Here is a 14338-nt window from a genome sequence, read left to right as displayed (position 1 = left end):
TAAAGTAAAGTCCTAATGTTGTAGAAAGAAGCTGTGGCACTGTTTCCCAGGTCGTGATTTCATGCATGTCAATTTCTTAAGTAAATTCCTGTTCCTTCACATTGTACACCCTAAACTTAAACAATGTTATATGTCAGTTATAGCTCAATAAAGCTGAAGGAAAAATAAATAAATAAATTTTTAAATAAGTAAATTTTGTCATTTTCCCTACTTGTAGTCCTTTCTTGATGTATTGGATTACACATATTATGTATAGATAGTTATTTCGCATGTGTGATTAACCGGTTTGGGTATACTCTTTAATAAGATCGCTGAAATGCCTCATAAAATCTAATTACTTGGTGTCTTTTTCTTACATTGTAAATTATAAGTGATAATTTATTAGAACATAAATCTGATGAAGGTAGAAATTATCCTTACTTGTTCGTTGCTGTATCCTAGTGCCTAGAGCAATACGTGGTACATAATAGGCATTTGATAACTATTATTGAAATAATGAGTAAGTGGCTACCAGCTTAATCATTTTGGCACCTATTTTGTTGTTATACCGTGCTTTAAATTTAACATTTTACCTAATTTAATCCTCATAACAACCCATAGAATGGAAGCATATTAAAAATCTCCATTTTATACATGAGAAATCTGAAGCCTCCTAAGGAGGTAAGAAATTTGCCGAAGTTACACAGCTGAAAAAAGGCAGAGCCCAAATTTGTGTCCACATCTAAGGCCATATTCCAGCATCATTGGGGAAAAAGTACTTACAAGAGTAGGTAATAGTTTGTAATGTCATTATGGTCAAAAAACAATAATTTATGGTGCTCTTCTAGTATCAAATTACCAGGAATAATCTTCAAATAGGAAAGAATTTTTAGTGTAATACACACAGAGGTCACTTTACTTTTCTGAACCTCTGTTTTTTCATCTAAGAAATGTATCTTATTACATTCTGTAGTGTAAAGGTAAATGGTATAAGTGTACAGAATTGAGCTTTCTTCCTTTATTCCTAAGTAGCAGTATGGCATCACATTTGTGAAAGAGCAATTAACAAACTTTCATTTAGTTGAACTTTCTTTTCTTTACCTTAATTACAGGTGTCTTCCTGATGCACTCTTGTTTCATTCTAACAGGATCACATGAAACATTTAAATAATCTGTTTTGTGATTTTTGTGATTTGGAGAAGCTTCTTTAAGGTGAAACTGTGAGACCAAGAATAGCACACACTAAGGCAGCAAGAACAGGTTCACAGGTTATCTAGAGAAGAGTTTTCTTCAAAAGTTTGATTTTTAAAATTTTTCCTTTTTATCCTGAGATGAATATTTCCTCTGTTGTTTCAGATAAGACAGGTGGGAAGAAATTCTCCAAAGAATTTGAAGAGGCAAGTGCCAAGCTGGAGGAATTTGTGAATGGACTAGATAAGCAAGTGAAAAATGGGCCCTCACTAACAGAAGCACTGGAAAATGCTGGAATTTTCTATGAAGCACAGTACAAAGAAGTAAAAGTGGTGGCCAATGTAAGTAATGATGGAAGCTGTCTGAATGCTGATTATTTACTATGTATCAATAATTGTTTATATGTGTTATCCAACTCTGTGAGGATAAGCATCATTACTTCCAGTTCACAGATGAAGAAGTTACTTTTAAAGAGGGTTAGTAACCTCATACAAGGTAATAATGTAGCCAGCAAGTGGAGGCATTGAAACTAAGGCCTAGGGCTTCCAGATGCGGAAGCTCATGAGTGCCGTGACCGTTAAACTTTGCTGGAGCCTTGACTCTTAGCATTTCGAAGGGGGTGTGCCAAGTTACTGCTTCAGGATATCAAACTGGGCAAAACTGTGTATACTTTTTTTTTTTTTTTTTAACCTCAGGGCCTTCTTTCTTCCCACCTCCACTGGAAGGAAGGTTGATTAATTGGACATTTGTCTAATGACCTCTGAAAGAAACTGTTTCATACTTTGTCTTTATTTTTTTAGTTTTAATCAGTATATATGGTTATAAAAGTATATGCTTTTTCAGATTTTACCAGTGCCACTTCCTAGAAGCAATTTCTCTAACTCATTTAGCTATTTTTTTCCCTGGCATTTGCCTTCATATTTCTGAATAATATACTCATATTATTGTTTCTTGATTTGTCTTATTTAAAAAGTATCTGTTAACCTCTTGGTGTGACAAATGGGAGTTTAGCTTATACTCACCTGCCTTCCCTCTTCTGCTAATATCATTATCTAACTGTTTACAATGTGTTGATTCCCTTTGTAAATTGAAGCACCAAATTTACTATTTTTGACCACTTCTCTAGATGCCCCACTTTGGTAAAATGAGGGTATTACCATCCCTGTCCTTCCCCATTAGTTTTCATCTATCCCTTCAGTTTCCCAACATCAGTTAACTATATTTACTTCTGCATTGTCAAGGTTGATAATGTTTACCTTCCATTCTATAATTTTAATTGTCTTTCTTGATCTAAAGGTTGAAAATTAGTAAGACTTACATTAAAATTATGTGAACATTGTTCACTGTAAGGTCTTGTGGTAACTCTGTTTATATTAGAGATTTTTTGTTTTTTCCTAGAATTTCTATTTTTCTTGCATTGATTGCCTTCTAGCCTCTTTTTTCCTCTCTTTATAATAAATTCTCCATCACATCAGATATTCTGAAACCACATTTCACGCCGGAGACCTCCTTACCTGAGCTTCTATTTTCGTGCTCCAGCTTTAGGTTTCTGGGTCTCATCTTAGGACTATTCTTGACTACTGTTCTGAGCTGAGGCTTCTGTTTTCCAATTTTCATATCTTCTTTTCTTGGTTTTCTCTCCTATTTTGCTGGAGCACGTCCTCAATTAATTTCCCCCCCCCCCAAAAAAAGAGTTTGTGGGAAATAAATTTTCTGAGTTCTTATACTTAAAAATGCCTTTATTCTGTGTTCACATTTGCTTTGATAGACTTGGCTGTTTGAAAACCATGTCCCCGCACAGCTTAGGAGGCATTACTCCGTTGTCGTTAGTGTTGCTGCTGTGAAGTCTTCACGAGATCTTTGCAGGTGGCTTTTTTCCTGTTTGGAAGCTTTTACAGATTGGTATTCTTTAATTCTGGGATAACTTCTTTGCATTTTCTCTTTACTGGACATTGATAATCACAAGTCAGACCTCCTAGATTGATCCTCTGTGTGTCCTGTGTTTTCTCAGCCTTGATCTTTTTGTTTTCCTTTCTGAAAGATGTAGAGTCTTTTTTCCTTCCCTCTTGTTACCTCGGTCTTTCTTTTTTATGGTTCTGGCTTTCTTAAAAAATCAGATAATATTTTTTTGTCCATTCAAGTTTAAGAATAAGATTTGAAAAAATTGGGGGCTCTACATAGACAGAGATTATCTACTCTTGAGTTTAATTCAAGAATGCATAATAGTGATGATAATAGTCTGTGCAGGTAAGGAGCTGGTTGTTAGTCGGGACAAGAAGAGCCCTAAATGTCAGAAGACTGGATCCTTCTGCCAGGTTATTTTAACTCTTTAGAGAAGAAGTCTTATTTTTTTACCTGGGACATAGTGCCTTGGCTGCCAAGTATGAAGATTACAGAGGAGGTAGTACTGAGTATGTGGTATTCTCACTTGTAATTTCTGTTATCAGCCTCACTACTCACTCCACTTTTTTATACTCATCATTTCCAGAATCAAAACTTCTGAGGGATTCTACAGACAGATCAGCTCCTTTCCCTGATAAAACTCCTTTCTGTATACTCCTGACCTCTTTTTTTCCCACACTGACTCATCATTTCTTACTCTTACGTCCACTTTCTATCTTCTAAAAATTTATGGAAACCTTTTTCTCAGGTATGCTTCTTGTTACTGGTTTGTACCTTTGTGTTCCTTTACTGTTCACTTTATAGGAATCCCAGGAGGAAGAGTCACTGAATAGGAGTGGTCAGTTAACCGTTTTGACCCATTTTATAATTTTTGAGGGGTGAACCATCATCACTTACTTATGAAATTGTATAAAGTCATTTAGTCTGTGTTGAAGGAGCCTCAGAAAATGACTGGGAGAGTTTTGTTCAGCAAGCATTTATTGAGCATATGTAATTGCAGTTCTGTGTGATAAATGCTATAATAAAGGTAACTAGGGTGCTGTGAGAACAGACTGAATAGGTGCTTTACCTAATTTGGGAATGGGGTATAAGATACAGAAATTTTTCCTCATTAGAGAAACTCTGAATTTGTGGTCGTTAGCTAAACAAGAACCCATATTCTCTGAAGAGCTTTTTCAAAAGCATGGGAACATAAGAGAGCGTGGCAAAATTGGTAGACCCGAAAGTAATTTCTTATAACTGGATATGTATGAGGAAGTGATAAATAAAACTAGAGAGGGCGTCAGGAACACAGTTCTGAACAGCCTGTTGATTGTAACGTCTTTGAATTTTGCACTGAAAGCAGTGGGAAGCAGTTGTAGGATTTTAATTTTGCTGGTGATGTGATCAAGTTTGCATTTTAGAATCAAGATAGCAGAATGCAGAAATAGGAGAGTATTAGAGGCAGAGAGACAAGTTAGGAGGTTATTGAAATAATTCAGGTTGACCTATGTGGAAATACTTAAACCTTTAAGCAATATTTTCAAAAAGATTTTGACCACAGTCCACAAGAAGGAAAGATTTTGTATGAAAACTGAGAACCACATGCACACGAGCACATGCACACAGCAAAAGCTTCACAAACCAAAACTTACTCTTATTATATATGATACACTGGGAGGTCTGCTTTCTTCTATGTTACTTCATTTCCTGCACTTTTTTCTTGAGATGAATATTTAGTTAATTGATTCTCAGCTTGTTAAACTTTATATTTAATACAGTAAATTTCCCTAGTCTAAGCTGCATCCTGTAGGTTTTTCTACTTAAGTGTGTCTTTTACAAACAGCATATACTTGGGTCTTGTTTTTGTTTTATTAGTGTTGGTTTTTAATCTGACTGACAATCTTTACCTTTTGATTGGAGTGTTTATTCCATTTCTTGATTTGCTTGAGTTTAAGTCAGTCATCTTGATACTTGTTTTCTGTTTGTCCTGTGTGTCCTTTGTTTCAGTCAATAGACCTTTAAAGAAATTCAGGGGGGAACGTGGTCTTTTTGTGTTTATCCCTTCTGGAGTTCTTCATTCCTTTTTGCAGATCCACATTTCCACCTGGGATCATTTCCTTTCAGCCTGAAGCATTTAACATTTCTTGTAGCACAGCACTGTTGGTGATGTATTTCTCAGTTTTTGTTTGTCTTAAAATATCTTTATTTCACCTTCATTTTTGAGAAATATTTTCACTGGGTAAAGAATTCTAAATTGACATTTTTTTTCTTTCATTACTAAAAAAACGTTACTCCCATCTGTCTTCCCGTGCTGTAATGAGAAGTCAGCTGTACCTAGGTTTCTTCTTTGTAGTTATCCTGCTTGGGGTTCACTGAGCTTTTTGGATATGTGGTTTGATAATTGTTCATCAGTATTGGAACCTATTTGATTACTGTCTTTGAACATAATTCTTTTCTTTCATTCTCTGTCTTCCTTCTAGGACTCCAGTTGCATGTCCCATCTGTTCTTATATTTCTGTTCCATTTTGTTCATTTTTTATATCTGGACCAATTTTTGGCCACTTTATATTTACCTGTCTTCAAATTCAGGTACTCTTTGTTTCACTGAGCCCAGTCTGCTGTATTTTTCAGTTCTAGAATTTTCATTTGGTTGTTTCTTAGAGCTCCTTTTCTCTGTTGAGATTTCCTATTTATTCATCCATTCTTCATCTTTTCTTGAAAATTCTTTAACAAATTTGTAATCACTGTCTTAAAGACTTTGTATGTTTATTCCAGTATCTCGGTCATCTAGGTATGTACTCCAACTGGTTTTGCTGTGCTATTTTTGGTGTACTTTAGTCATATCTGTTACATCCCTTTGCAAGTCTAAGAATATATTTTACAGGAAACATACTGGTGATACTTATGGAGGCTGTGAATTGTGTCATTTTCCTTTAAAACATACGGAGTGTTTTTTTGTTTTTTTTGTTTTTTTTTTTTCCCCCTGGCAATTTTAAGTTATCAGTGGATCACTATGATACAAAGGCTTGTTTTTAGGCTTTGTTAAGGTGGGTTTGTTTAGACAACCCTTAGTCCTGGGACATGGTCTTTACTCCTAACCCATGGCCTTTGTGGGGTTTTAATAGAAAGTGAAGGTGTTTACTAGGCCTCTAACTTGACAGTGCATAAACTCTGTAAACTTTCTGTCTGGCATTGTGCAGCTGCTGAAATTTCTCCTCAGATCTTTAGCTTCTTAGCTGCTGCTGCTTTCAGGTTCCTTGGAGATATCATCACAGGAGCTATATCCACCATCTAAATTTATATATTTTTTTATTGTTACATATTTTAATTATACACACACACATAATCTATAGTCATTTTATATAGTCAGTGTTAAGTGTTGAGTAAAAATAAGTATTAGACTTAATTTTATTGTGCTGCAATTGGCTGCTATTGTTTTCTCATTCTCATCAAGAAAAAAAGGGAGAGGGCCCAAATTAATAAAATCAAAAAGGAAAAAGGAGAAGTTACAGCTGACACCTAAGATATACAAAGGATCATAAGAGGCTACTATGAGCAACTATATGCCAACAAAATGGACAACCTAGAAGAAATGGACAATTTTTTAGAAAGGTACAATTTGCCAAGACTGAGCCAGGAAGAAGTAGAAAATATGAACAGACCAATTACCAGCAGTGAAATTGAATCAGTAATTTAAAAATTCCCAACAAACAAAAGTCCAGGATCAGATGGCTTCGCAGGGGAATTCTACCAAAAGTTTAGAGAAGAGTTAATGCCTATCGTTCTGAAACTATTCCAAAAAATTGCAGAGGAAGGAACACTTCCAAACTCATTCTATGAGGCCACCATCACCCTGATACCAAAACCAGACAAAGATACCACAAAAAAAGGAAATTACAGGCCAGTATCACTGTTGAATATAGATGTAGAAATCCTCAACAAAATACTAGCAAATTGACTCCAATAATACATTAAAAGGATCATACTCCATGGTCAAACGAGATTTATCCCAAGGATGCAAGGATTTTTCAGTATGCACAAATCAATCAATGTTCATACACCACATTAACAAATTAGAATAAAGCATATGATCATCTCAATAGATGCAGAAAAAGCTTTTGATAAAATTCAACATCCATTTATGATAAAAAAAAACTCTCTAGAAGAGTGGGCACAGAGGGAACATACCTCAGCATAGTAAAGGTCATATACAACAGACCCACAGCTGACATACTCAGTGGTGAAAAGCTGAAAGCATTTCCTATAAGAGCAGGAGCAAGACAAGGATGCCACTTTTATTCAGCGTAGTTTTGGAAGTTTTAGCCACAGCCATCAGAAAAGAAAAAAATAAAAGGCGTCCAAATTGGAAACGAAGAAGTAAAACGGTCACTGTTTGCAGATGACATGACACTATATAGAGGAAATCCTAACGGTGCCGCCAGAAAACTACTAGAGCTCATCAATGAATTCGGTAAAGTTGCAGGTTTCAAAATTAATATACAGAAATCAGTTGCATTTCTACACACTAAAATGAAATATCAGAAAAAGAAATTAAGGAAACAACCCCATTTACTGTCACATCAAAAAGGATAAAATACCCAGGAATAAACCTACCTAAGGAGGCAAAGGACCTGTGCTCTGAAAATACGAGACACTGATGAAAGAAACTGAAGACGACTCAAACAGATGGAAAGATACACTGTGGTCTTGGATTGGAAGAATCAGTATTTTTCAGATGGCTACACTGCCCAAGGCAATATGCAGATTCAATGCAATCCCAATCAAATTACCAATGACATTTTTTACAGAAATGGAACAAAAAATATTAAAATCTGTACGGAAACAAAAGACCCAGGATAGCCAAAACAATCCTGAGAAAGAAGAATGGAGCCGGGGGAATCAGGCTTCCTGACTTCAGACTATACTACAAAGCAGATCGAAGGGGAAGTGGTAGAGCGCGTGCTTAGCGTGCACGAGGCCCTGGGTTCAGTCCCCAGTGCCTCCGTTAAAAAGTAGTAATAAATAAATAAACCTAATTACCTCCACTCAAAAATTTTTTTTGATTTAAAAAACAGTATATGGTACTGGCACAAAAACAGATGTACAGAGCAATGGAATAGGATAGAAAGAGCCTTCCTCTTTCATCAGAATCTTGGCCTTGCTGATTTTTTCTGAGTTACCGGTGCAGACCAACAAGACTTAAAAGTTCTGCCTTTTTCTTTATACTATTTAGTAGTAGCCCTCTGCCTTTTCCTTTTGCCTGAATTCTCAAAATTTTTGCCTGGCTCCCCAAAATGAGCAGGACCCTGAGAGAAAAAGCAGCTACAGAAAAGCCCACTTAGCTCTCCTCTTGGTCTCCTCTTACTATAGAAATTGCCACGTGAGCATTGGTCGCCTGCGCACTCTGCAGTACATTCAGATGTGTGTCTGTGTGTGTGAGTGTGTGTATAAATAGGTACGTGTACACATCTGGCTTTTCTAGTTGTTCTTGATGGGAGCATTGCTCTACTGCAAGCTACTCAATTATATCCAGAAGCAAAAGCTCAGTTCTAGTATATTCTTTTCTGTTCCACCCCATTTTTAAAATTAATACTGCTTCTTCGACTAATCAAAATGATTCCACAATCTAATAGTCCAAGACTCTTAACAAAAAAAGAAAAAGAAAAAGACCCACAGCTTCAAGGCAGTGGCAATTAAGATAATCAGATGAATAGATTTAAGCCAGGTGACCAAGGTTATCAACAGTGGTACATCATATTGATTGTATGTAACCTTGATGTGATGTGATGACAGTAGCACTTCACCTCCGTGGTCTTCCTCCCCAAGACCCATAACCCCAGTCTAATCATGAGAAAATCATCAGACAAACCTCAGTTGAAGGACAGTCTACAAAATACCTGATCAGTAATCTTCAAAACTGACAAGTTCATCAAAAACAAGGAAGGTTTAACAAACTATCACAAACAAGAGGAGCCTAAGAAGACATGACTAGTAAATTATGGGATCCTGGAATAGAAAAAGGACATCAGATAAAAACTGAGGAAATCTGAGCAAACTATGGACTTTAGTTAATAAATTATCAAGACTGGTTCATTAATTGTGACAAGTGTGTCATACTGATGTTAGATGTTAAGAATAGGGGGAAATTGGGTATGGGATAGAGGGGAACTCTATTTTTCACAGCAGTTTTGTACACCTAAAGTTGTTTTAAAATAAAAGGTTGGTTTTTTTAAAAAGCAATAGTGTTTGACCTCTCAGGCTGTACTTTGTTTATGGATTTGATTTTTGTCTTCTTGGTCATTGCTGTATCTCCAGTACCTAGAAGAGTGCCCAGCACATTTAGGCTCTCAATAAATACTGGTTGGTTGGAGGGGAGGGTGAGAGTAAGAGAGGATGAATTACAGATGACCTCTTACTTCCTAACTTGAGCAACTTTGTGGATGGTAATATTCATTTAGGGAATACAGAAGGCAGAGGTGGGAAACTACTCTGTGCCTGACAGCTGATAGTTTCTTATTTTATGCTAGTGATACAGTTAATAATAATGGGGAAATCTGATCAAAGTCAAAATGGTAGCTTCTTGGTTATTTCTCAGAGGAGTAAACTCTTCTTTTTCTCCAATAGGCATACAAAACCTTCGCTAATCGAGTGAACAATTTAAAGAAAAAGCTGGATCAATTGAAGTCAACCCTTCCTGATCCTGAGGAATCACCAGTCCCTTCCCCAAGTGTCGATGCTCCCTCCCCAACTGGTTCTGAATCTCCTTTTCAAGGAATGGGAGGTGAGGAATCCCAGTCACCAGCCATGGAGAGTGAGAAATCGGCCACACCTGAGCCTGCAACAGATAATCGTGATGTGGAAGATATGGAACTCTCAGATGTGGAGGATGATGGGTCAAAAATCATTGGTATGTCCTTCTGTGATTAGTAGGCACCTTGTGCCTCACCTGTTTTGTTTTCCCACCAGTGAATCTGCCACAGGCAGGTATTAAAAGATAGTTTAATCCTTAAAAGATTAGAACACCAATGTAGCATTATTGTCTCCAGAGCAGTGGTTCAGGATTTGGTATGCCGTGTGGGTTAAGAATCACTGCTCACATCCTCCAAAAACAAACAAACAAACCTAATTACCTCCCTCCCCTGCCAAAAAAAAAAAAGAAGCACTGTTCACAATCTGTCCTGTTCCCTGTGGTAGCCACCGACTCCACGTGACTAAGCGTTTGACATGTGGCTTGTCCAACTTAAGATGTGTTCTATTTATAAAATACATGCTGAAAAAAAGAAATACATGCTAGATTCTAGAAACTTAGTACCTTAAAAAAGAGTGAAAATATCTCATGAATAATTTTTTATATTTGTAACATTAAAATGAAAATATTTGGGATATTGAGATAAAATATATTACTAAAATTAATTTTACCTGTTTTCTTTTTCACTATGATTAGTATGTGGCTTGAATTATATTTCTATTAAATAGCACTGCTCTAGAGGGAGGGCCGCTTATGCTGGAATTCCTTATTCTCTGTCACTCTTGGCCTTCAAGATTCCAAAGCCACAGTTTGTTAACCACACTTTCAAAATTAACCTGGATTGGAGAACTGTTTCTTTGACAACTCCAGCTTTTATAAGTATTCTTATTAGGCAGTTTGGCTTGTGTTGAATTTAACGCACTATCCATATAGTGCATAGCCTTTGAAGTATTAAGAGGGGTATACTGCAAAGGCATCAAGAGCTAAAACATTGCATTAGTGCCTAATTGCACCCACCAGTGGACCAATTTCAGGAAGCGAAACGAAATACATTGACATATAAACAGAGTTTCTGTCTCTTAGAAAGCTCTCGGGTTAATGGCAAAGACAAGACAGGACAATTTATGGCATAAATATCATTACTGAAAAACACAACACTGATGTGTACCAAATAATAATAACATGATTCTAGAAATGTACAAATTTAATACACAGATACTAAGAAGATACTAAGAAATCATTAAAAAAGCAAGATAAAAGATGCATTTGAAAAATTCATTTAAGCAAATATTAAAGTTGAGAAGGATCATAAATTATAAAGAGTATTTTTTTTTAAAAAAGTCATGAAGTGAATGATTTTTCTCTAAAGCATAGTGCTTTTTACCTCCAAATTAGGAAATATTAGGACAAACTATTTTGTATTGGAAGCAGAGTCTGGAAAGTCATAGGATTCAGTATCGTCTCTTTGTTTAAACAGTAGAGGACAGGAAGGAAAAACCGGTGGAGAAGTCAGCTGTATCCACTTCTGCACCTGCAAAGCCGACAGAAAGTATCTCAAAAGCCTCTTCATGTACTCCAGTGCCTGTGACCGTGACAGCAACCCCACCTCTTCCAAAGCCTGTGAATACGTCTCTTCTCTCCCCTTCTCCAGCACTGGCTTTGCCAAACCTGGCTAATGTGGATCTGGCAAAGATCAGTTCCATCCTTAGCAGCCTGACATCAGTCATGAAAAATACTGGTAAGTAAGCCCAGTAAGGGAGATAAAAACTTACTTGCATCTTTCTAATTGAGCCGTCAAGTCTGGGTTTGGCTTTTGTTTAAGCAAGTGTTTTTTAATTCAAAGTAATGTTTTAAATTAAAAATTAAAACCAGTATGTGGTCATTATAGAAAAATAAGAATAAGTAAAAAGAATAAAATAAATATTCATATTTCTGCCACCCCAAAGGAAACCACTTGTTTTTAACCTTACAAGTATGTATAATGTGTGTGTGTGTGTGTGTGTGTGTGTGTGTTTTAGGAGATTAAATATTTGTAATAATTTTTCTTTCAATAATTGAAGCACATTGCATATACCGTCAGTCCTCTATATTCATGGGTTCTGCATCTGCAGGTTCTGCATCTATGGATTCGACCAACCATGGATCGAAAATATTTGAGGGGGAAATTTTTCAGAAAGTTCCAAAAAGCGAAACTGGGATTTGCATCGCCCCAGCAACTATTTACATAGTATTTACGTTGTATTTACAACTGTTTACATTGTATTAGGTATTATAAGTAATCTAGAGGTGGTTTAAAGTATATGGAAGGATGTGCATAGGTTATATGCAAATACTATGCCATTTTATAAGGGACTTGATCATCGGCAGATTTTGGTATACGTGGAGGTCCTGGTACCAATCCCCAGGGGTACTGAGAGACAGCTACTGTTTGAAACCGACTTAAAGTTTAACTACATATCGTGAACGTTTTTGTAAGTCATTGAATATTCATCTAGTGTCATTTAATAGCTACATAGCATTCAGTAATTTATTTAAACCTTTATTATGAGAACATCTAGTATGTTTCCAATTTTTCACTGTTATAAAGAATACTGTAATGAACAACCTTGATGCTAAAGTTTTATGCACAACCCTTCTTAAGAGGGTTGATAAGTATGTAGGGCTTTCTTTAAATGAAAATTTTAATGAAAATATGCAAAAGTAGAGCCCCTCTATGTGCTCATCACTCATCTTCAGCAGTATAAGCACGTGGCCAGTCTTGTTTCTGCTGTGCCCTGCCCAATCCTGATTATTTGGAAGAAAATCCCAAGTACTTAATTTCTTCATAAATAATTAAATATGTACTTCTAAAAGGTAAAGACTCAAAAACAAATCAGCGTGTAGGTTAAGTCTTCTCGTGTTATGACTAAAATGATCTTTGAAAATGTACTGTTTTGTTCCAAGTACATGAAAGGTCCCATTGTTCCTCAACCTCTCCATTATATTTTTTTGTTTTAATCTTTGTCAAATTCAGTCTTAAAAAATTATTTGTTCTAATTTTCATTCCTTTGATTAAAGATATGATTAAAATTTCTTTCATTTGCTTATCGTTTATTTTTCTTTGTGAAATATCTTCATATTTTTGATCATTAAAAATCAAAAATTATTTTCTTTTGTTTTTATATATATTTTGTCCTATGTTAAAAGTCAACCCAGTGTTTTAAAATTTAAAAATGTAAAAGTTGGTTAAATAATCTTATTTTAAAGTTAATTTCAAAAGGAAATAATTTTATCACATAGAACTATGCAATGGCCAGGTTACACAGTTACAATGGCTGTTATCATAATTAGCGAGCAGTATTGATTGAGCGCCTACAGTACTCTGATGTGTAAGTTCCACTTGGTAGAGAAAAGAGAAATGGATTCTTTAGTCTATTTCTATTAGGGCTCTGAAAACTAATGCATACATATGGGAAAAAAACCTTAATACTTGTTTAATTTAAGCGTTCCAAGTAGACAGAAGCAAATCTTCATCTAATTTTCAGGTTTTTTCTTTGTACAAGATGGACCATTCGTGGATCAGTCACAGAATTCCTCTTAAATATACCAAACTGGAAAATACTGTGAATTTAAAGGTCATTTTGAATTGCATTTTCTTGAGTTAATCTTTCTGCCACCAGGGGTCAGTCCTGCATCAAGACCTTCTCCAGGAACTCCTACAAGTCCCAGCAACCTCACCAGTGGCCTGAAGACACCTGCACCTGCCACGACAACATCTCACAACCCTCTGGCAAATATCCTCTCGAAGGTGGAGATCACCCCAGAGAGCATTCTGTCTGCTCTTTCCAAAACCCAGACACAGTCAGCCCCTGCACTGCAAGGTAAATTGACATGTGCCAGAGGGATCTGAATTGTGAATGTTTGTCTCCAGCTTAATCCTGGATTCCATTTCTGAGGAACCCAAAGCCATGAAATGTGTAATACAGTTAATTCATTATTCTCTTTGTATTTATCACCTACGAGCTGGCATTTATAGAATTACGAAATGTCAAAGCTGAGAGAGACTTCACATATCATGTAGTCTAATCCCTTCCTTTTCAGGGGAGGAAATTAAGGCTCAGTGAGGTGATGTGACCTGCTGCAGGTTACACATCTGTCTCTTCAACGATGAGCTGAGACCAAAAGCCCGATTTCTTGACTGGAGTCCAGTATTCTTTCACCTACCCCAAGACACCCGTCAGGGCTGCTTTTATTCCATCTCTTTAGTCGGGTTAGTATATGTTGAGGTTTACATATTCTAATGTTAACAGAAGCTAAAGGTAGTAGGAAAGATCAGTCTGCTGTCAGAACTCTCACGAGGCATGATTATCTCCTTTTTGTGTCCCAGTGGTTTACGGAGGCCTCTGGAGATGTCATACCTTTTTCGGCTTTTTGCCTGCCTATTATCTCTACCTTTCTGATCCTCTCATTCAGCTTTGCTGACCATCTGTTTTGTGCCTAAAACTGTCTGCTTCTAACATTTTTTTCATAAAGCTTACGTTGCTCTCTGTTCTCAGA

General features: G+C 36.2%; 1 protein-coding gene across 3 annotated transcripts in view; it reads left to right on the top strand.

The window, feature by feature from the left end:
• The window catches only part of RPRD2 (regulation of nuclear pre-mRNA domain containing 2), a 68264-nt gene that overhangs the window by 48183 nt on the left and 5743 nt on the right, over positions 1-14338 (top strand). For all 3 annotated transcript variants that reach the window (XM_006186600.3, XM_006186601.3, XM_006186602.3), the window contains 4 exons: positions 1336-1511; positions 9679-9961; positions 11280-11540; positions 13462-13662. In XM_006186600.3, the coding sequence (XP_006186662.1) occupies positions 1336-1511; positions 9679-9961; positions 11280-11540; positions 13462-13662 (921 nt within the window). The remainder of the gene's footprint in view (positions 1-1335; positions 1512-9678; positions 9962-11279; positions 11541-13461; positions 13663-14338) is intronic.

This window comes from Camelus ferus, chromosome 21, assembly GCF_009834535.1.
Source record: "Camelus ferus isolate YT-003-E chromosome 21, BCGSAC_Cfer_1.0, whole genome shotgun sequence".
Classification (NCBI taxonomy): domain Eukaryota; kingdom Metazoa; phylum Chordata; class Mammalia; order Artiodactyla; family Camelidae; genus Camelus; species Camelus ferus.
The sequence above is the reverse complement of the archived record's forward strand: the minus strand, read 5'-3'. Positions and strand labels throughout refer to the sequence as shown.